The following is a 24,224-nucleotide window of genomic DNA, read 5'->3' on the forward strand; positions in this document are numbered from 1 at the left end:
CCTGGAAACTGCTGCAAAACAAATCTATCTACAGGTACAAATAGAGCCACCTGAACCTGAGTCCTACGTGCTTAACGATTATTCGGTTACTAAATTAGCCGACCATTATCTCAATAACTGATTAGTTGCTATAAATAGATTCACTTCTTTCAGCCATATTTTCCCATCCAAGTACTAACTAGACCCAACGTTGCTTAACTTCACAGATGAGATTAAATTGGGCTAGCTTTATTTCTAAATTTGCGCTAAACGACGCTCATGAAATGGACGGTCTTGTCTTGTACTCTCACTGAGCTTTCCCTGTAAAGGTACAAACATACAATTATATAGGTGGTTATATAGGTTGTTTCTTTGTAAAAAAAACAACACACACGGTATTTGGTTGAAAATCAATAATAATCGTATTTCTTTAGCAACTTCAAAAGGTCACAGAGGAGCTGGAGAGTTCAGATTCACAAGTGTTACAGTGTGTGTGGTGTGATGGTGATAAATGGATAAATATTGTGTTTAGAGGCAGAGCGCAGCTGTTGGCCTGGTTTAGATGAAAACCAGTGGACTAGAACAGAGCCGTGTCCCTGCCCTGGATCACTGTACTGAACAGCAGACAGTATAGAGCAAGTGAGAGTGCACAAAAGCTAAAAACACAAGATTAGCTATTTTTATAACGTATTTTATAATGCTGTAATATTCCCTCATCAACAACACGCCTGAAGAGGTTTTAGATGTCATCCATGCATGTTTGCGATCTCTCCTGGGTCCTATTCAAATTGTGCCTACAGTTTGCAATAAGATTCTGTCCAGTGCTCTTCCCACAAGTCGTCATCCAGGATCCCACGTGACAATTCTCCATAAATACACAAAAACATAATACAAAACTGTACACAGCAACTTGATAAAGCTGATGCGATGTGCTGTAGTTTCATTAGGGGCATACACGTCCATTGTGTTGTGATAGCGCTCTGAAGGGGGGGTGACTTAGCGTGGGGAGCAATGGGTGTCAAAAACAAAAAAGAAACTAATAAAACATGTTAATGCGTTGGTGAATATAACAATTTCAAAACAATAAAAAGGTAACATGGTGGTCTACATATGTTATGTGTTGGCCGTGGGTGCGACTTATACTAAGATGGAATTTATATATGAAATATGTTTTTTTTCTTCATTATTGTGCATTTTTTTGGCTGGTGCGACTTATACTCCGGTGCGACTTATATTTCACATCTAAATTCTATTTCAGTATATGTTTTTTTTCTTCATTATTGTGCATTTTTTGGCTGGTGCGACTTATACTCCGGTGTGATTTATACTCCAGTGTGACTTATACTCCGGAAAATACAGTAATACCCCATAGTAGTGTAACACCCTTAACATATTATACTGAATATTTTACTTGTTTTATCTGCAACTTTAACCATAGTGATTTCAAACGATTGTAAATGACCACTTGTAGACTAATATTTTTATTCTACTTGTACAGTGTTGAGTCAGATCTAAGTATTATTAAGTGTTTCATTAGTTCTTATTCTCCTGCTTTTCTTGAACTTTGTGTTGCAACCCTAGAATTTCCCCATTGTAGCACAAATAAAGGTTCTCTTATTTTATCTCACATCCTAGAAATGTTCCTTGTGGATTCATAAACGTTGTCAAAGATAGGACTTATGTAAAACTTTGGTGAGACAAAGTTGGAGGTATTTATGTATATGTGTTTTTATTTTATTAGCAGTAAGTCCCAGATGTCCAAACCACAATATTAAAAGGGCACAGCACATTTCTTTTTAGTGATCTTTACAAAGTTTCAGTTTCTTTTTCAAGTGGAAAAAATTGGCAAGAGACCCAAAAATAACCTCTGGTCAATCAAGAGGACTTTTCACTGGCGACACTGATGAGAGTGACAGTACTCGGATGACCTGAAGATTAAAATGTAATTCATAATTTTAAAAGTTAAATGGGAGATCTTTCTTGGGTAAATTTGGGTCTCCTGGAGGGAACAAAAACGTGACTTTCTTTCACTTGTATTCTCAGCTGGTTTACTTCTTATGAGAACCTTGAATGCATGTATAAATAAACTGCTTCTGTTATAGGGAAAAGGAGGAAGTTAATTTACAGATAGAAAATTGTAAGGGGACCAAATGCTTGACATTTTTTGACACCGTTTTAATTAAACTTTATTTTCAACTTATCTACACTACAAATCTTACAAAAAAGATGACAGGTTAGAACTGGATTGTATGACACTGCCACATCCAAGGCTTCTCACTGTATTATTCAAACTCTAATTATCTATGTCTAAAGTAGAAGCCAAATTCAACAGCTGAAACTTTGATGAATTCGATTTAGTTTAGTTTATTGGTTTATTTTAACAGGGACCACGTTCAAACACATTAATCTAATAAAACAAGAGATGCTTTATACCAGATTTAGCTAAAGCTCGTTTCCATCTGCAGTCCCCAGGCAGGTTACAAACAATTAAAATACATCTAAGTATCCATTCATTTACAGTCGAACCGTGCATTCTCCTGTTCTTTCATTTAAAAACACCACACTCCACGTTTCCACATTTAATTAGTGTTGACAGAGGTGATTCTTCTAACATTATAAGAGAAGTCCCTCAGGTTGGAGCAGTTTCAGTCTGTCTGGAGCTTGTTTTATTCTTTAATGCTCTTGTATGAGAAGGCCGTCTGTGCAAAGGCTGTGCAACATCTGGAGAGTTTGCAGTCACTGTGACTTCTGGACCTGGGCGTTCTGGTGGTCTGCTCTGAGCAAAGCTGGACTAAGGTCTTAAGTGGTAGAAGTGCAGCATTATTTAGATAGCATGCCCCACCAGAAGGACACGCTGGAGGGACTATGTTTCTCTGCTGGCCTGGGAACGCCTTGGTGTCCCACTGGAGCAGCTGGAGGACATGTCTGGGCTGAGGGAAGTCTGGGAGTTCCTGCTTAGACTGCTGCCCCTGCGACCCGGTTCCAGATAAGTGGAAGAAGATGGATGGATGGATATTATTGTGCATATAAGTAGAAATGGTGTAGCTAGATCTGTATTGAGCCCTGATATATATTTTGGGGCTCAATATTTATCGTGCGTATAGTTTCTTTGCAAAAGTGTTGACATTTTTATTAATTTTGTTGAGATACGAAAAAAATCGAGCTGTTGAGGTTTGAAAAAGTAACTTCTATAGCTAATTATTGGTTCATTAGGCTATTTAATTAAATATGTGTTTTTACAGGCATAATCTTGCTTTATTGTTATTGTGTCAGTGGCACAAAGTAGTTTCAATATTATCGTTTATCGCAGTCTATAGTAATCTATCGCAATCTATCGCACTTCAAAATGTGTTATCGCGATGGCCCTGGTTGTTGCTTTGCTTTGGCATTAAACTAACAGTTTTTTTAATCCTTTGCAAAAAACATGCATCACCTCGCCACGAATCTCCATGGCGATATACCAGTTTAATGCCATACTGTGAAACGTTCCAGCTAAAACAATAACGTCGCCCTATAGATAAGCTGGTGGCCGCCTCTCCACCAGAAAAGTTACATCGTGCAAATTTAAAATGAATTCTGCCCAAGGATTCAAAATACAAAGTCACGAGAACCTGATTGCATTCACTGTTCTATCTATTTTTCCTGCGCTTCACCTATTTTAAAAATCCAACTTCCAAATAGCCCCCCTACTTCAGAAAAAGAAAAAGACACGCTGTGCTAAGTTATTACCACAACAGTTACAAAACATATTTTCATTTGCGCTCCCATGTTGAGTGTTGAGCTGAAATCTGCGGCCTGTTGACAGTAAAGGATGAGTGTGTTCCTTCAATGACAACGGCCCGTTCTGAGAGGGGCAGGAGAGGGTGGTACTCACAGGGAATGGTGCGCAGGTACAGGTTGTCCCGGATCACCTGCTGGAGTTTGTGGTCCAAAGATCCTTTCTGGAATTGCAGGCTGAGGTAGTGACGCAAATCCGTATTCAACACTTTACCTGCAACACACAAGGACAGAACGGGGATGAGAAAAGCAAATAGGCAAGAAATTGGTGTTAAAAATCGATTGGAGTTTGGGGGTGGTGAGGGGGATTGTTCTTCTTAGTGGGTGATGAAATATTCACAAAATTGACTAAAATGATGCAACTGCAGCATTTGGCAAAAAAGCAAAGTCAACCGCAGAAGAAACGCCAGTATGTTCATTTTAGAAACTTGCATATCTTTTATCTTTTGCTTGTTTTTTCTAACTCAGGACTAAATGCTGGGGTAATCACGTGTAAGGAAAAACAGGGCTGAAAAAAGTTAAGATAAGGCTTATACCAAAATCAAACCAGGTGTAAACTAGTATCTAGTATAAAGCATCAGGTCTAAACACCAGGATTAAAAATAAATAAATACACCAGACTTTGTGTAAACCAGGACTCAATGATGGGACTAAGCCAGGACAAAATCAGGACAAAATTAGGGCTAAACCAGGAACTAAAACAGGGCTAAATAAGGGGAGTAAACCAGGACTAAATCAGGACTAAACCAGGGCTAAACCAGGGACTAAACCAGGACTAAACCAGGTCTAAACCAGGTCTAAACCAGGACTAAACCAGGGACTAAACCAGGACTAAACCAGGTCTAAACCAGGTCTAAACCAGGACTAAACCAGGGACTAAACCAGGACTAAACCAGGTCTAAATCAGGACTAAACCAGGACTAAACCAGGACTAAACCAGGACTAAACCAGGACTAAACCAGGACTAAACCAGGATTAAACCAGGACTAAACCAGGGCTAAATCAGGGGACTAAACCAGGACTAAACCAGGACTAAATCAGGGGACTAAGCCAGGACTAAACTAGGACTAAATCAGGGGACTAAACCAGGACTAAATCAGGCCAAAAATCAGGTCTATACCAGGACTAAATCAGGACTAAACCAGGGACTAAACCAGGACTAAATCAGGTCTAAATCAGGACTAAACCTGGACTAAACCAGGGCTAAATCAGGGGACTAAACCAGGACTAAACCAGGACTAAATCAGGGGACTAAGCCAGGACTAAACTAGGACTAAATCAGGGGACTAAACCAGGACTAAACCAGGACTAAACCAGGACTAAATCAAGGGACTAAGCCAGGACTAAACCATGATTAAATCAGGACTAAACCAGGACTAAACCAGGACTAAACCAGGACTAAACCAGGACTAAACCAGTTTAAATTAGGACTGAACCAGGACTTAAGAGCCTGTACCCATGTATTTGCTCAAAATGTGTCTTGAAGTACAGGTAAGGTGTATTATATAAGCAGCTCTGGAAAAAATAGACCTTGGTGTACTGTCTGACAAACAGAAAGTGCACTGCTAGCATGCTAATCGTCACTAACTTTACTGTGACACTAAACTCTCTCACTTTCACTCACTTTTTTTCACTTTCTCTCACTCTCTCACACTCACACAGTCACTCTCTCTGAAACTTGTGAAAACTCTTATAAACTCATCGTGGTGAATAATGAGGATGCTCTGAGTGCATAATGTAAATGAGGATGAACTTTGGACCGCTGCAAATGGTTTAAAATGAACTAGTTCTGTCTATCACGTTTTTAGGTACAAAAAGTCTTTAAACAGGTATAAAGCAGAACTAAACCAGGACTACAGACAGATTTGGTTTTGCTTTTTTTTTTCCCCGAATGCAAAAGGCCTGTAGTAAAATGCAGTTCTTTCAGGTGTCTTATAGGTGGCTGTGGGTAAGTGGCCAATCTAACAGCTTGACAGAACTAATTAAACATGAGCGCTGGGGTTGTTAATGTGCTGTAGGCTCCAGATATGAGGGGAGGAGAGTGTCATTCTGAACGGAGGAGAGAGGAAGGAAGGGAGGGTTAGAGAGAGAGAGAGATAAAGAGATGATGAGAACTGAAGCAGTAAAATTACAGTGTTTGGAAAGGGACAGAAAGAAAGAAGAGAGAACAAAGAGAGCAGGGAGAGAGATGAAGCCAAAGAGTGGGAGAGAAATGGAGAGAGAGAATAAGAGAGAAAGGCAAAGAGGGAAAGAGAAAGAGGGAAGAAAAAATAGGCAGAGAAAGATGAAGAGCAAAGAGAATTGAGTAGGGAGAGAGGTAGAGATGATGAGAGGGAGCGAGAGTGGATGAAAGACAGACAGAGAGACAGAAGACAGAGAGAGAAAAGACAGTGAGGGAGGGGTAAGGAGGGAGAGGGAGAAAGATAAGAGAGAACAAAGAGCAGAGAGAGAGATAAAGCGACAGAGTGGGACAGAAATGGAGAGAGAGAATGAGAGACAAAGGCAGGGAGGGAGAGAGAAAGAGGGGAGAAAAAATAGGCAGAGAAAGATGGAGAGCAAAAAGAAAGAATTGAGTAGGGAGAGAGGTAGAGACAGATGATGAGAAGGAGCGAGAGTGGATGAAAGACAGACAGACAGAAGACAGGGAGAGAAAAGAGAAGTGAGGGAGGGATGAAGGGAAAGGGCAACGGGGCGAGATGGGAAGAGAGCAAAGGAGGAAGAAGTAGAGAGAGAAAGGAGAAGGAAAAACAGAGCAGGGCAAGAGATAAAGGGAAGTTCAGAGGATGAGAGAGACATGGACAGAGAGGGAGAGAAAAGAGAGATAAAAAAGAGAGCGCGGAGAAGAAGGAAAGAGGGAGATAGGTGGAGGGAAAGTGTGAGATTAGCACCTCTCTCTAGACGTCTTCAGAAGTCTCCTGCTGGCAACAAAGCCTATGAGGAGCTTTAGAAGTCGGGTGAAGGCAGGACAATGCAATTTACATTATCTATAGACAACGGGGCATAAAATATATATTACCGGACTGCTATTCTTATTTCATAATTTAACATGTAATAGTTTGAACTGGCAACTTATTGGACCACGGGATTCCTCAGCCTCCAGAGAGATGCCAAGATTATACTGCCAAATGTGTCCTGGTACAAAGAACCAGTGCATCAGCAAAAACTTTACTTTAAGAAAGACATTAAAATCACAATACAAACAAAACAAAACATAAGTAATCATCATGAAATTTACTTAAAAAGAGAAGAGAGCAGAATAAAAACCTTTCAGTCATATCCACAGCTAAACAGAACCATTTTGAGACTGGATTTAAACATCATTAAAGTAGAGGCCTGTCTCACATCTTTAGAAAGACTGTTCCAGGTTTTTCGCTGCGTAAAACTGAAATGCTGATTGTTTAGTCCTGACTCTGGGCATCAGCAGGAGGCTGGTCCCTGAAGTCCTCAGAGTGGCATTTTTCATATGGCAGGAGTTTAACTTAATATTTTTATCAATTCTTATGGATATGTTTAAATTGTGAACATTGAATCGAATCCTATTATTATTAACACACATTGCAAATCTAATGGCAATGCTCGTCAGAAAAAATCACAATTAGGTTGTTGTTGTTTTTTTCAAACTTATTTATTTTTTAATGTATTTTTTTTATTTTGCTTTTATGCATTTTATTTTATTTATTTTTATTTTGCTTTTATGCATTTTATTTTATTTATTTTTATTTTGCTTTTATGCATTTTATTTTATTTATTTTTATTTTGCTTTTATGCATTTTATTTTATTTATTTTTATTTTGCTTTTATGCATTTTATTTTATTTATTTTTATTTTGCTTTTATGCATTTTATTTTATTTATTTTTATTTTGCTTTTATGCATTTTATTTTATTTATTTATTTATTTATTTATTTATTTATTTATTTATTTATTTATTTATTTATTTATTTATTTATTTATTTATTATTTATTTTATTTATTTATTTATTTCTCATCACTAGTTATGGGATGAAATGTCAACATCAGAAAATCCATTAGAAGTTAAGTGGCACATTTGGGCAATCAACATCTGCCTTATTAGCTATGGTCTGTTGTCATGTACTAATATAATCTAGTCTCATTAACACTGCACTATCACTAACACTACTCTCCATCTGCACCCACACCTGTTTTAACCACTTCACATTCTCCTTCACATCTGCTCCCAAACAAATCAATATCACCTCTCACAATCTCGCTGGAAAAATTACAACCAGATCAGAGCCAAGCCTGGAGCTGTTCCTTACATACACTCAATTTAGTGGGAGAGCACATGTGCTAAATATTTATCATAGTTTTACATCAGTTAAGTGGTCGTTTGAGGATAAGACAAGACAAGTACAAAAAAAACAAAAAAAATACAGGAAGAGTTATAAACAGAATCCCTCTATGTCATCACCACGGGATATTCCATCCAAAAGTTACGCACAAGGAAGGTGTTTTTCTTACAGTTTAAACATTCATTCAAAGCAGACTATTTCAAACCTTTTCAGAGCTTTTAACCATGTTACAGTTGTTTCCTCTTCTCACTGACCCTATGAAGTCGTTTTAGAGTGATCCATGCATCTTTAATCGTTTCGTTTTAAGACGCGATATTGCCGATCAATCCTCGTTTTAACCATCACTGCTCTGTACTTACTTCGTTCTCCAGTTTTATTTTCTTAATTGGTGATACACGTAGGATTCAGCAGTGCCGTGTAGTCATTTTAGTACAAATGAAAAATATCTGGTACTCAGTAGTGTGATCCGCAGTTATCCACAGGACGTTTACGGTGACGTTAGATCCCATTGGGCACCAGAGTTTTCTATCGCAGCGGACTTGTTTCTTTTATCAAGTCATTTTAAGTTGAATATTCTGATTTAAAATGTGCAAATTATAACATAATGATCCACGGGTGTCATAGATTATAACTACATAGGAGACACAAACACAATAGTTCTTGCAATTGACTTTTTTAGGCTAATCATAAGTCTGTAATCGAGACAAGTTTTGACTCTTGTTTACATTATGGTTGCTAGGTAACAGTTATGTCATATCCGCTGCCCGTGTCCAACCAGGAAGTAAAATTATAAACCATCAACATTTAAAAAAACATAATATAAAAGCTTAAATATTATGTTAATGTCAAACCTGTCACTTTAAAGTCATGAGCCACTGCACGCATCCATCACTTCACAAACAAAACACTTTACCGCTAATCTGCTAATGAATATTCCATGATGCACCACCGAAAGCCAAATGTATTTTCAAAAAGTATTCAGTGCGATGCAGGGGTTGTAGGGATTTGGCAGGAGGAGACAAGATGGGGAGAGAAAACTAGGTATAAGAAAGAGAGATATCTGGGCTGGCAATGTAATGGAATTTTGAAGCGCAGCCCACACTTAACTCTGAGACTGAAATTTTGATCATTTTTGCTCAAGGAAATGTACGTTCTGTCAGATTCTAAATGTTGTAAATTAAGTTTTTGGAACCTTCGGGGATCTCGCTTCCCCTGGAATTATGCAAAGCCGATTCTCCAATTTATATTTAAATAATGAATTCCAAAGATTTGTGTGTCAGCGCAGTGCCAGAAAGTAACTTGATTTCAGAACGGTAATTTAGATTCATTTAGGTCTGAATGTGCAGTAAGTCACTTTTCTTTGCCTCTAATGTAAAAAACAAACTTTGAAGGGGTGCAACTCCACAGATTTGACTTTTAACTTGGCCGGATGGCATCACCTGGTTGTTTACACGGAGACTGATAAGTTTAACGTCGTACTTTCCAGACGAATGACATCTCCATGGCGACGAGTGTGTTACATAGGGCATAAACAATACACATATAAAGTCAAGCACCTACTAGACACCTCACTTTAAGACTGAGCGTTTTGAACCGTGCCAACTGCGTGGGGTTCTACGGTCGAAACTCACACCTGCACAACCGAACAGAACCGAGCCACTGCCACACGCCGCTGTTTGTTTACATCAGCACTCCTCTGGATTTAGCTGAGAAAATAAGACCAGCGGCATGAAATATATCTTAAATAGTGAGGGAGATATGAGTCCCGCTCCTCTGTGAGATTATGGATTAAACAACAGTGTGGAACAGCGAGGAGGACAACAGGAGACGAGGCTTCGAAACTCCTGTCTGTCCACAGTTTTTCCTGAAGGTGAGAGCGGATTCAAAGCAAGTTTTGCAGCAGAGTTCATTCCTGTTTTCCTCTTATCCTCTATCCTCTTCGCACACAACACAACTTGCAAACATAAATCATTCATGTGTGCTTTGGCCCACCTCCTCTAACCAAAACCGAGCGGACTCTAAGATTTGGAATTTTCAAGCGCAAGCGTTTTTATCCAATCGCGTCGGAAGTCGCGGTTGCAGATGAGCAGCCCGGATAATAGACAAAAACATGTTCTTATGTAACTGGAGGTTTCTTGGTGCACAGTGAATGCGTGGAATGTGTGTCAGCGAAACAAAAGCAAAGACTCTGACTCCGCAGTGTAATTAAAGCCACAAGCCTGCGGTTCATGTTCCCAGAAAACTAACAGCGGAAATTCCTACAGAACCTAAACGCAACATGCAAACAGAATACGAGTGCGGGTGATATTAAGAGAAGGAGGGTAAATAAATGGAAAGATTAGCTGTGAAAACCTGTAATTGTAGCCAGAGACTTATTTGCTTTGTGTTGCTGGTTTTTACAACATCGCACCATTGTATAGGACAATTTAATACAGATGTGTGAAGCTAAAATGAATGTTGTTGAAGCTAAAATGAACGAATTAGCTTAGTTTGTGTTAGTTACCATCATATTACCATGTTATAACGTGCTTGTTCAGGTCAAGTTATGAAGTAGAAAACATCTGAAAATGTTTTATACGCTCTGACAATCAAAACAAGACCTGGTGTTATCAACTCAGATGATCAAAATTGTTCTTATGCCATCTTTTTGACTGATCCGAAGGTTAGCGGTTCGAATCCCGCTTTCAAAATAAGCATCATTGGTTGAGCGGTCAGATCCAGCAACGCACATTCCAGCTCCTAGAAATGAATACTGTCGTTGTGTCCTTGGGCAAGACACTTAACCCAGCTTGCCCTCAGTGTCTGTGTGCACTGGTGTGTAAATGTGTGTGTGTGAATGGGTGAGTGGTTCCTTGATGTAAAGTGCTTTGAGTGCAATAAGTGGGATAAAAACGTGACGTGTTGTAATTTACCATGTGTATTCTATTGGATTTATACAAATTAATTAAAGTTGTTTTTTCAGTATCAAATCAAGAAATAACTGTAAAGAATGTACAAGGCTAGTCTACTAGTATAATCAATTCAAAAACCTCCCTTTTTTCATTCAATAGCAATACTTTTCACAACAATTTCAGTGACGACTTTTAACATACAACTTTTAACTTCTGACTGAGGTTTTTGCTGTAAATAATCTGTACTTTCTTGGCGGTTCGAATCCCGCTCTTGACATAAACATTATTGGTAAAGCTGTCAGATCCATTGACCCACAGGTTGACGGTGCAATTCCAGCTCCCACAGGTGACGCCGTTTTACGTGTCAGTTTTATTAAGTGTGTCTTGCCCAAGGACACAACAACAGCAATCGTCTGTAGGAGCATCGAATCAGAGGACAAACACTCTAACTTGTTGTCCATTGTCTTATCTTCATTACGACTATGTTTGAAATCTTACTATTGTGTTAACTTCTGCATATTTATGTTGAAACTGCTTGCATATTCAAATTAATAAATAAATAGTACACAATTATACCGGTGTAATATTTTGAAGTCGCAGTACTCTGATCTGGTCTTCACCCCCGCCGCTGCTGCCATCTCTATACCATCTCTAATTGTTACCGACATCCAGTGTGTAACTATGTACACAACCTCACCAGGTCAACACAATCAGCTCTACTCCCATCCACTCACACTCTCTCCTCCCATAAACACACATGCAAATGACCCCAACTCACAACACAACAGGCCCGCCTTTGTACACCGCCTGTCAGCTCCTGTTAGTGCGCTGCATCTATGAGGGAGAGGAGGGAGAGAAGGAGGGAAGAGGGAGGAGAGAGAGGGAGACAAGAGGTAGAGATGAGGAGCGGGGGAAGGAGAGTGGAGAAAGAGGGTGGAGGGAGAAAGGGGAGAGAGGAGGAGGAGGAGAAGAGCGAGGAGTGGGAGGGGGGAGTAAGAGAGCGTGACAGAGAAAGAGGGGGAAGAAAGGAGGTAGAGATGAGGAGCGGGGAAGGAGAGTGGAGAAAGGGAGAAAGGGAAGAGAGGAGGAGAAGAGAGAGAAGAGGGAGGGAAACGAGTGAGAGAGAAGAGAGAGTGGAGGACAGGATGAGGACGGAGAGATGGGGAGAGAAGGGAAGGAGAGTGGGGAAAGAGGGTGGAGGGAGAAAGGGAAGAGAGGAGGAAGAGAAGATAAAAGTGAGAGGGGAGGGAAAAAGGGAGAAGGGAGAGGTGGGAGGGAATAGAGTGAAAAAGAGAAAAAGAGAGAGAAGAGAGGGAAGACAGGAGAAGGAGGAGGGAGAGTTGAGGGAAGAGGCGAAACAGAGTGGGAGAGAGGGCGGAGGGAGAAAGGGAAGAGAGGAGGAGAAGAAGAGACAAGAGGAAGAGGGGAGGGAGGAGAGAGAGGAGGGAGGGAAGAGAGTGAGACAGAGGTAACACAGGAGGAGGAGGGAGAGATGAGGAGAGAGGGGAAGGGGAATGGGAGAGAGGGTGGAGGGAGAAAGGGAAGAGAGGAGTAGAAGAGAGAGCAGGAAGACTGGGATGGGGGAGAAAAGAGAGGGAGGGAGGGAGGGAGGGTAGAGAGTGAGACAAAGAAAGAGAGAGAAGAGGAGGAGGGAGAGATGAGGAGAGAGGGGAAGGAGAGTGGGGAAGGAGAGGGTGGAGGGAGAAAGGCAGCGAGAGAGTGACAGCGAGAGAAGGAAGAGAGTAAGGGGAGAGAGAGATGAAGAGCGGGGGAGAGTGGGCATAGAATGGAGACAAAAGAGTGGAGAGAAAGAGGGAGGAAGAGAGCGAAGCGAGAGTGGAAGACAGGAGGAAGAGGGAGAGAGTGGACAGAGAGAGGAGAAGAGAGAGGGGAGAAAAAGGGAAATGGGGTGAGAGGGGGGTAAGAGGAAGGGGGTGGATAACAGGCTTGCGCATCACTGCTTTGCCAGCGCCACAATAGAGTTCTTTGTGCCTTGTCATTGGACCATTAGACCTGCTGCAGTACTGAGGTGAGACGGTGGGAATGTGAGAGAGACGGAGAGACGGAATGAGAGAAAAAGAGAGCGACAGAGGGATAGAGAGTGAACCAAACATGTTGATCCACCCACTGCCAATACTTCCCCAATACTTAACAGCCGCAATGGAGTAGACTGAGGAAAGTACAGCCGCCAATCTGCGCCATCGGCATCTCAAAGACACAAGTATACGACGTTTGAAGTATAGGAAAATCTCAAATCAAACGGCCCAAATCAAAACTTAAGAAAGACTGACATAATACACCTGAAAGTCATTCTCGCAGCGCATTTTAAAATTAGGTTTTTAATCACTATTTATAATTCGGGACACAGAACATGTTGTCAGTTTTTTCTTTTCTTGCCTATAGCCGTTCGTGATAATCCAATTTGATGTCTTTTGATATTGCACAAATTAAACCCACAAAACAAAAATGAATGCCTTCACACGTCAACTTAAATAAAAAAAATGTAACATTACATTGATGTGAACGCCAAGAAACAGCACGGCGAATTATAACAGCTGGAACTTATTGAACCCAAAACATCATCAAGAAAAGGTATGTGAATTACAGATTACACTCAAACGCATCTCTGGTCCCCCTTATAAAAACGTGAGCTCTGACACAATGCAGCAGACTGTGAGAGTGTGTGTATGTGTGTGTTTGTCTAAAGAGCTCACCTCACCATCTGCCATTCGTCTTAATGACTATAAGCAACGCACTCTTTTTCTTTGAATGAGGCATCAGACAGTGCACTGCTGTGTCAGATTCATAACAAATGTTTTAATGACATTTCACTGTGGTACATCCAACTCTCTCCCGTCATTAGCAAAAAACGACTCATTTAACTATTAGCGAAGCACTGAACATAAAACTATTTGGCAAGGTGCAATACAAAGTTCAGACTTCATACTTACACACATGGACAAAATTGTTGGTACCCATCGGTTAATGAAAGAAAAACTCACAATGGTCACAGAAATAACTTGAATCTGACAAAAGTAATAATACATTTTAAAAAATCTATGAAATTTAACCAATGAAAGTCAGACATTGCTTTTCAACTATGCTTCAACAGAATTATAAAAAAAATAAACTCATGAAACAGGCCTGGACAAAAATGATGGTACCCTTAACTTAATATTTTGTTGCACGACCTTTTGAGGCAATCACTGCAATCAAACGATTCCTGTAACTGTCAATGAGACTTCTGCACCTCTCAGTATCTTAGCAGGTGTTTTGGCCCACTCCTCATGACCAAACTGCTCCAGTTGTCTCAGGTTTGAAGGGTGCCTTTTCCAGATGGCATGTTTCAGCTCCTTCCAAAGATGCCCAATAGGATTTAGGTCAGGGCTCATAGAAGGCCACTTTAGAATAGTCCAATGTTTTCCTCTTAGCCATTCTTTTTGTTTTGTGTGTTTTGGGTCATTGTCCTGTTGCAAGACCCGTGACCTGCGACTGAGACCAAGCTTTCTTACACTGGCCAGCACATTTCTCTCTAGAATCCCTTGATAGTCTTGAGATTTCATTGTACCCTGCACAGATTCAAGACGCCCTGTGCCAGATGCAGCAAAGCAGCCCCAGAACATAACAGAGTCTCCTCCATGTTTCACAGTAGGGACCGTGTTCTTTTCTTGATATGCTTCATTTTTCCATCTGTGAACACAGAGCCGATGTGCCTTGGCAAAAAGTTCCACTATTGTCTCATCTGTCCATAGGACATTCTCCCAGGAGCTTTGTGGCTTGTCAACATTTAGTTTGGCAAAGTTTTTTTATGATTTGTTTTCAACATTGGTGTCCTCCTTGGTCGTCTCCCATTAAGTCGACTTTGGCTCAAACAACAATGGATAGTGCGATCTGAAACTGACGTTCCTTGAGCTAGAAGTTCACCTTTAATTTCTTTAAAAGTTTTTCTGGGTTCTTTTGTTACCATTCGTATTATCCGTCTCTTTGATTTGTCATCAATTTTGCGGCCATGTCCAGGGAGGTTGGCTACAGTCCCATGGATCTTAAATTTCTGAATAATATGTGCAACTGTCATCACAGGAACATCAAGCTGCTTGGAGATGGTTTTATAGCCTTTACCTTTAACATTCTTGGTCTATAAGTTTCTTTCTAATCTCCTGTCAACTCTTTTCTTTGCTTCCTCTGGTCCATGTTGAGTGTGGTACACACCATGTCACCAAACAGCACAGTGACGACCTGTAGCCCTATATATAGGCCCACTGACTGACTACAGATTGTAGACACCTGTGATGCTAATTAGTGGACACACCTTGGATTAACATGTCCCTTTGTCTTTTCTAGGGGTACCATCATTTTTGTCCAGGCCTGTTTCATGAGTTGTTTTTTTTTAATAATTCTGTTGAAACATGGTTGAAAAGTAATGTCTGACTTTCATTAGTTAAATTTCATAGATTTTTAATTTTTTTTATTATCATTACTTTTGTCAGATTCATGTTAATTCAGTGACCATTGTGACTTTCTTTCATTAACCGACGGGTACCAACAACTTTGACCATGTGTGTAACTATACATCCATCCAAGTATCCAGAAATATCCTCCAAAAAATATTCTAAATGGACAATATTGATAAAAATGTGAACCACAATAAAGAAATATCAGAAGGTAACACTTAAGTAGTTGGTTTGTGTCTATAATGAGTCATAGAAGTTCATAATTTAATAGTCTACAGCTCAAATCTCACTGTGGTACAGAAAATTAACCAAATATTTCACACTAGTACAAACAAAAAGTCCCCATGATAAATACTAAATACTCCAAAAAATAATTGTTCCATCTGTCATGTATTGAACGATAAGTTGATATAGTAATTATTGTGACAGCCATACTGTATTGTACAATTTTTAGGTATCTGTACTTTACTTGAGTACATTTTATAGTAGGTAATTTTTACTTTTACTTACTACATTTGCGAGCAGGTGTCTGTACTTTCTACTCCACTGTATTAATTAACAGGATGGAAAAGTAAAAGGGTTTATTCTTAAGACATTCATAGTGTGAGCAAACAAAAACATACAATTAAAAACAGCTAGAATAAAAAAAAATCAATTTAATTGTTTCTGTTGAAAAAATTCATCACAAATCTTGAACAAAAACAATCCATTTGAAGCTTTATTAGATGTCAAAATGTGCATGAAATACTTGTACCTTTTACTCTTTTACATTTTTGAACAGATACTTTAATACTAGGTAATTTTAGTAATTTTTTCATGTGAGATGTTTACTTTTACTTCTGTTTCATATATTTTAATTGATGTGTGAACTTTTCATTTTTATATAACAAAAACTACAACTTAAAAAAAATAAAAAAAATCACACAAATCTTGAGTGAACAGATGAATAAGAGCATCACACAATAAATAATTAAATATATTATAAATTATAAATTAAAAAAAAAAATTAATAATAATAACAAGAACAAGAACAAGAACAAGAACAACAACAACAACAACAACAACAACAACAACAACAACAACAATAATAATAATAATAATAATAATAATAATAATAATAATAATAATAATAATAATTATTATTATTATTATTATTATTATTATTATTATTATTTATTATTTTTTTCGGTCAATAAATGGTTACCACTTTCTATATAACAATACCCTTCTTGGAATATCTAATCTTCTCCACTTTAAAAAAAGGAACGTTTACTTTTACTTGAGTATGTTTTGCTACATTATGTGCACTTTTACTTAAGTAACAGAACTGAGAACTTCTTCCAGCACTTGACTAGAAACCATCTTAGTATAAAACCAATTGACAAGAAATTATATAATATGAATCATGAGAGTCAAGGAACAAAAATGTACTCCACATTAGAATGATCACATCAAAACTCTAATTACGCTATTGAAAAGACTAATTGTTGTTTAGTAGGACAATAGACTGTCCTTGTAAACAACAATAAAGTACAATAGTATTTTCTTTTGATTGAAAAAAAAACACTAACCCTGTAGCTTAGATCTTTAAAAACATGTTCAGAAAGGCAAAGGAGTCTTGTGTGAGTTTAGCAGTTTATATTTCAATCCTCTCTCAGATCTTAATGTTATTTCTACTTTTTAAACATAGATCGTACCTAAAAGAAAGGTTTAAAAGATATTTGAATGTAGTGATTATGGTCAAAGCAAAGATGGTACCATTACACAGAAAATATACCTCGACTACTATTTAAGTTCTAGTACTTTCACATGTATACAAATGCAAGTACCATATTTTCCGTACTATAAGGCGCATCGGAATATAAGGCGCACCTTCAATGAATGGCCTATTTTAAAACAAATTTGATATATAGGGCGCACCGCATTATAAGGCACATAGAATATAAACTACTGTAGTATCTGGGGTTGTGTTACGCATCCACGAGATGGAGCTGTGCTAAAGGGAACGTCAACAAAACAGATATGTCTGTCAAACTTTATTAATAGAATAAAAAAAAAGTTAATGCATCACAATATAGTAACTCTCGAAATAGTGCAAAGCAATAACAATAACTCAATGTTGTTCAAACATTAATGTCCATATTCACAGTATCTCCCAGCCTTGTTTAGTTGTAAACACGTGAAAGAAACACGTAAAGCTCAGTTTTCCAGTTCATCCCTCATTCACGAATCCGTCGAATTCTTCCTCTTCAGTGTCTGACTTGAACAGTTGGGCGAGCTCGGCGTTCAAAGTGCCCGATTCCATCTCGTCAAAATCGCCATTATCCGTGTCGCTGCTGTTGTCTGGCAGTTCAGTGACTTCGTGAAAGCTCAGACCACAGTTGAGACTGATATATCAGCCCAGGCATCCGCAATCCATTGGCAGATATATTATATTATATTATATTATATTATATTGGCGTATGTCGCCCGGCGCCGTCTCCCCGTTATCCCTATAGCGTCGGATCCTGTCATCGCCGATAGAGCGTGGTTGCGGACTTTCCAGCAGCGTAACTCCGCGCCCAGTCGTGCTCTCATGTAAATTCAAATGGCGTCTCAAAGCGGAGGCACGGGGCTATCTAAATATTTTACCATCATTACAGTAATCTGCCTCTGTTGTCCTGAAGGTGACAAATGAGAGTGTGGGGCTGCGGGGATTTTCCCAGTCATTTATTCAATGCGTAAAAGAAAAAATACGGATGGATGTGTAAAATAGAAGTAGTTGTGTGAAAAAATGCAGTAAGTTCTGATACTTCATTTAACATGATTTTTATGGCTAAAAAAGAATAAAAGTCTAGGTCTAGGTGAGCTATACTGGCCCATAGTGTGCTCAGTTCTTAAAGGGTTATTACCACTATTACTTCGGTGACGCCTCCTGACTACGGGTGTCATAATTGACCAATATTGATCCATATATAAGGCGCATCGGATTATAAGGCGCACTGTGGGTTTTTGAGAAAATTAAAGGCTTTTAGGTGCGCCTTATAGTGCGGAAAATACGGTAGACATTTTGAGTCATTCTTCCACCGGTATCACTATTAAAACTAAAGATATTCAACATAAAACAGTCACATTACAATAGTCTTTTTGCACGGACACACTTACAAAGCGTTCTAAACTGGAGTGAGTGTGGATGTGAGCAGCGGGGAGTTAGCAGGAGGCTAATGAGCTCATTCACTGACAAGAGAAGCACAGTTTCAGAGCTATCCACGCTACAGCCATCTGCTAATTACACCTGGTTAGCTCATCTGGAAACAGCCACCGTGAGCCCTGGCCACTGTCTGACAAGCGTAAGGAGGGAGCGCCTTTAGGTTATTGTGAATATATTTGAATATTTGTACAACAATTTAAGTTCCATGGAGAGGTTTGTCAGATGTTATAGCTTATGTGCCAAGATACTCTGTAGTCTATTGTAATTAGACCAAGGGGAGCATTTAAGTGTGAAGAGCACTCCAATAAAGCAAGTAGATAAGAAGCATTGGGGAAAAACACAGGGTTGTGGTAATGTTAATGACTGCAGGGTCAGGAGCAGTGGCCAACGGCAAAATTAAAATCTGGGACGAGGGATGGGACAATAAGCAATAAAATCGTTTATCGTGATAAAAAGGGTTGACAATAATCATTTGTGGGACATTTTACATAATCGTGATGATCGCCAACAAAGATAAACGTCATTGTATCAACAAAAAACGACTTATCCACAGGGGATGACAAAGGAGTGTGTTGTCCCAGGGTTTAGGGGCCCAGAATTTGACTATCTTCCTATTAATTTGTATTAAGTGGGGGCCCATGTGAAACTTCTTGCCCGGGCCCCCAAATTTCAGTTGACGGCCCTGCTCATCCAGAATATTCTTATTGTTTTCACTGATAACAAAGTACAAGACAGTTCTTTAAACATGGAACTTGTAAGATTCAAATGATTCATATCCAGAACATTTTAAACTGTCAGCAACTTTAATCATCATCGTGATATAATCGTTAATCTCAATTATTTTGGCCATGATAATCGTGACACAAAATTTGATGTGTCCCATGCAATGATTGATTGATTCTATTTTATTATTGTGTCTTTCATACAAAACAATGAAAAAAAGAACATATCATCTTCTTTTCGTCATTACACCAGAACATATCAGGCCATTGGGTGAACATTTCATCAGATAAAGGATTGGTAAATTCATCATAAAATGTAAAATATGACAAAAAATGAGATTTACTTTCCACTTCTCCCAACTCACATAAACCACTAAGTCTTTCTTCTTCATAATCTGAGGAAGTTCTGTCGGTTCATTTTTTTTGCCGTATGGTCATTTTCAAGCACAGTTTTCTGTATTTTAGCTAAACATATGACAGTATATTGCCACATTTACTGTTCACGGGGATCATATTGGTCAAAAATATGGACACCAGAGACATTTCTTGAATAAAACTGTGACAAATCAATGGTTTTCGATAAATCTGTTGGTACAGGGGACTCAAAACTGGGACAGTCCAAGATAAATAGGGACATCTGGTCATATTAGTATGGCGTCCATTATTATAAGCAGGAAATTAATGTGCATCATTAATGTGTGGTGCTTTGGCGCAGTGTTTACCAGTCTCGCCTTACAGCAATAAGGTTCTGGGCTTGACTCCCAGGCGACGTGCGGACTTTCTATGTGGAGTTCTATGTAGATTTCCTCTGGACGGTTTGATTTCTCTAAACATGTAGAATATAGGGTGCACACTAGGGCCAAAACTCCCCTGAAAATGAGCCTCTGAATCTCAATGGGATTTTCCTGTTTAAAAAAAGAATGAACTTAAAACCAGGAAGCTCTCATGTGTCTTTAAAGTTGCCCACAAAAGAAATGGAATGACCTCAGGCATTATGGATGATTTTGCCGTTTGTCTAAAATGTTCAACTTTTGTCACCGTCGCCAACACTACAACCAATCAGTGAGGGTTTCTTTGACATGAGAACTGCCGAAATCAACACAGGGGAAAGATAATATTCACTGTGTCTGATGTTATGTTATATTTCACAAAACCACTACAAGGATACATCAAAGAAAGGCACTGATTTTCTGACCCAGAGTTGGCTTTTTACTTTTGATTTGAAGCAAAGTTTGCATTCATCAGTCAGTTATTTGTGCAGAAGCCTAGGTCTGCTTGGCTTCATACTTGCGGCTTTTCACCTCATAATTCCCTCAAATTTCAGCCAGTCAATTCTGTAGAACACTTGTCGCTGCTGGTCACGGCAGTTCATTGCTCCCTGTGTGAAGAGCCTTAGAAAATGCGAATATTAAAGGTCCTATGCTACAAAAATGGATTCTTGTGAACAAACAAAACACAACTCCAGGTATGGTTTTAATAAGGAAACAACATTATAACACAGACCAGAAAATAGTGTAATACGAGCCCTTTAAAGGTGAGGTTTTGAGTCGCTGATAAAGTAAGTACAACACGTCAGCTAAGCATTTTATCCCCTGCTTTAAAAACACAACGCACTTAAATACTTACAGAACAGCAAAACTTCACCACTTTTCATTTCCTCAAGCCTGCTGTTAAGTGGTGAGATTATCAAAACAAAATAGATCCGAGCCGAGGATGCATCGAGCCAATTTTATCTCCAACTTTGTAACTAATGGATATTTAGCCGGAGCATCCAACAATAGCGTCCCGTTTGACTCCAGAGGCATAAGATTATATTTCACAGCTCAAAGTGCTCTAGGACGCCTTATGTGTCTACTGCCAAGTGTGCAGATGATTATCACATCCACTATAATAAGCCTGCAACATTAAACCCGCAATGTGCAAGGCAGAGCAGGACCATTCCTTTCAATTATCTGCTCCAGGAGTTAGACTGTGCCACCGGTGCCAGCTAATGCTACAGTCGTCATAGAGGCACAGCTGGCTTCAAATGGGCCTGTGTAGAATCACTATTTGTAGAGATGCATTGCAATATTCTGAATCGTGTTCTACTTCCGTTATTCATAAATCTGAATGTCTGCTCATGCTTTGAAGTGCACCAAGTAACTTTTCTGACAGAGCGTCCGGCACTAAATACAATCAGATGAAGTTGCAAGTCAGATCTGTGGAGAGGCATCTGTATCTGATCTATATCTTTGAGGAACCATGGTCTAAAATATTGTTACTTTTGAGGAGTAGGTGTTTGTCCGCTGATCCGAAGGTTGATGGTGTGATTCCAGCTCCCACAGATGAATGCCGTTGTTGTGTCCTTGGGCAAGACACTTTACCTACCTCACCCCCCCCCCCCCCCCCATGTGAAATAATGTGTGTGTGAACAGGTGAGTGGTTCCTTGATGTAAAATGCTTTGAGAGCCTTGAAGTTGGAATAGCGCTATATTAAAATGTGAAAAAAATAAATTACTATAAGTTCACAAACTCATGAGAATCCATCTTGGCAGACTCCCACTGGTGCGATCGGGCCCGGTCACCAGGGGGGCCAGAGATTGGACCAACCACAGGGCAGCATTGTGGTTTGGTAATTTGTCATTTCCAAAACATAATCAAAGAGTTCAAGCGTAAAGAGTAGGGCTGGGAGATATGGAGGAAAAAAAAATAATAACTCAACTTTATTTAGTCTTTTCAAAAACAAAATGGCTCTTAGAATTAATTTCATGAACAAAACAATACAAACTTTTAATCTGCAGCATTTAACACAAAAATCTTCCTCCAAAGTCTTCCATCTGCTCCAAACCACATGCTTTGGCTGTATTAATTGGCTCTAGACCTCTCAATCTCTCCATTAATTTCCCGGTCTAGTGAAGAGTACAACAATGATGCCAATTTTTCAAAAGGTCGATCATTTAGGCAAGTGAAAATAGACAACACCAATGAAACAGCATCTGAAATCTGTCTCTATTATAGAAGACAGAAGAATGGCCTTCAAAGTGCCGTGTATAACTCCACAGTGGATCAGAGGCATGGAGTAAAAGGCTAAAGGAAGGTTAAAGTAAAGCTGTGGATAAACTGTTCTTCTGCGGTCCTGTGGCATCCTAAGAGTGCTCCACCGTGTGCATTGGGTGGTCAGTGGGGAGTCGGGACAGGGGGTGACGGAACAGACAGGCCAGCCCAAAAATTACCCCCGAGGCCTATGTCCTGTCCTGGAACAAGGTGCACATCAGAGTGACAGCAGCTTTTCTCACTGAAACATTTATGCACTGAAGTCTGAGGGGATATTCTGTCCAACTAAAAGCAACACGAGTCAAACAGGGTGAGCAACTTATTGGGAATTGTAGTAATAAATTAATTAAAAAGCTGTAGCTATTTAAAGGAATTATGGCAGAAGCAACGACCTCCCGGAATGACAATGACAAAAACAAAAAAATTGAATGAATAATTTTAAAATACTTCAAAACACACTGTCATAGCTTTGGCACAGGGTTTTCCAAAGTTTAAACAGATTTCAGAGTCAGTGGACCATAATAAAAATGAATGATTTTCATTACAGGTGGTGAAGAGTCCCTGCTTAAACTGGAGGAGTTCAAGTTTCTCTTGTTCATGAGTGAGGGAAGGATGGAGTGTGAGATTAACAGGGGTCTGCAGTGATGAGATCGTGCGGTAAACAAGGAGCTGAGCTGAAAGGCAAATCTCTCGATTCACTGGTCAATCTACGTTCCTACCCTCACTTATGGTCATGAGCTTTGGGTAATGGGTAACCGTAAGAACAAGATCGCAGATATAAGCAGTTGAAATGAGATTCCTTCGCCACTGCTCCTCTACGTTAAGAGGAGGACATCCGGGAGGGACTATGTATCTCAGGCCTGGGAATGCCTTGGGGTTCCACCAGAGGAAAGGAAGTGTCGAGTGAGGTAAGTCTGGGAGCCCCTGTTTAGACTGCTCCCCAGCCCCGGAGTGGAGGAAAATGGATGGAAGGCTTTTCATTAGGCACCAAACAACCATTCAAATGACAAATGAAAGATGCCACTTTTCTGTCACTTTTCTGGCGGAGAAGTTATTGTTTTGCCTGGAATGTTCCACAGAACGGCATTCAAATTAACATAGTGCACTGTTAAGTAAAGATATAGGATAACGTATGAGTTACTTGCATGATTGGACCATAGAAAATATATTGCCTAGGTAGTTCTGGTTAGCGCTCTCACTACTGTCCATAGTGGATAGTTTGATCATATACCAATTGACATTTTACAACACCAAGATAAGTACTCTCAAAATATAAAATAAGGTAAATTCATTGTCAGTTTATTGTTCAAAGACACCAAACAAATCCAGATTACAAATGGTGTACAGTTATTTCTGATTGGTGGCCCTGTTTTATGTCACAGCATGGCACCTTTACCTGGTGCAGTCCCGGACACTCTGCTCCTCTTCGTCAACTCCAGTGAATCATGATGCACTGAAAAACTTCTTCCACTCAGCAAAAACATGACGTGGCCTATACATTTTTATTTTCTACTCCAACAATACCTACGTCACCTATAACTCAGATTAAGAGGATGCAACATTTCACAAGCTATAAATAGGCCTAGCTACAATGGAAGTGCCAAATTCAGTCTCGCTCTGCCAAAAAACATTGTACCTGCACTGACTTCATGTATAAATTATTTCTGTAAACTCATTGTGTCAAAATACTAGTGGAAAGTGTGATTAAGAAGCTAATTTAAAATAGGTGCACTATGTAACTTTTGCTGGTCTCCACGGCGATGATATTAGGTAGTGCAGTACTTTTTGTAGCCTCTGATACATTGTAAATTATACTGTCATTTCAAATTTTCTCTTTTAAATTGTGATGGCAAATTTTAGGCTGCATTG

The 24,224-nt window shown here is 39.3% G+C and overlaps 1 protein-coding gene across 2 annotated transcripts in view; it reads right to left on the reverse strand.

The window, feature by feature from the left end:
- magi3a (membrane associated guanylate kinase, WW and PDZ domain containing 3a) overlaps window positions 1-20,984 on the reverse strand; it is a 118,311-nt gene extending 97,327 nt beyond the window's left edge. For both annotated transcript variants that reach the window (XM_055223344.1, XM_055223343.1), the window contains exons 1-2: window positions 20,949-20,984; window positions 3,854-3,970 (exon numbers count right to left, since the gene is read on the reverse strand). In XM_055223344.1, coding sequence (XP_055079319.1) covers window positions 3,854-3,970; window positions 20,949-20,976 — 145 coding nt within the window. In that variant the 5' untranslated portion in view covers window positions 20,977-20,984. The remainder of the gene's footprint in view (window positions 1-3,853; window positions 3,971-20,948) is intronic.
- Between the last annotated feature and the right edge of the window lie 3,240 nt (window positions 20,985-24,224).

This window comes from Periophthalmus magnuspinnatus, chromosome 7, assembly GCF_009829125.3.
Source record: "Periophthalmus magnuspinnatus isolate fPerMag1 chromosome 7, fPerMag1.2.pri, whole genome shotgun sequence".
Classification (NCBI taxonomy): Eukaryota; Metazoa; Chordata; class Actinopteri; order Gobiiformes; family Gobiidae; genus Periophthalmus; species Periophthalmus magnuspinnatus.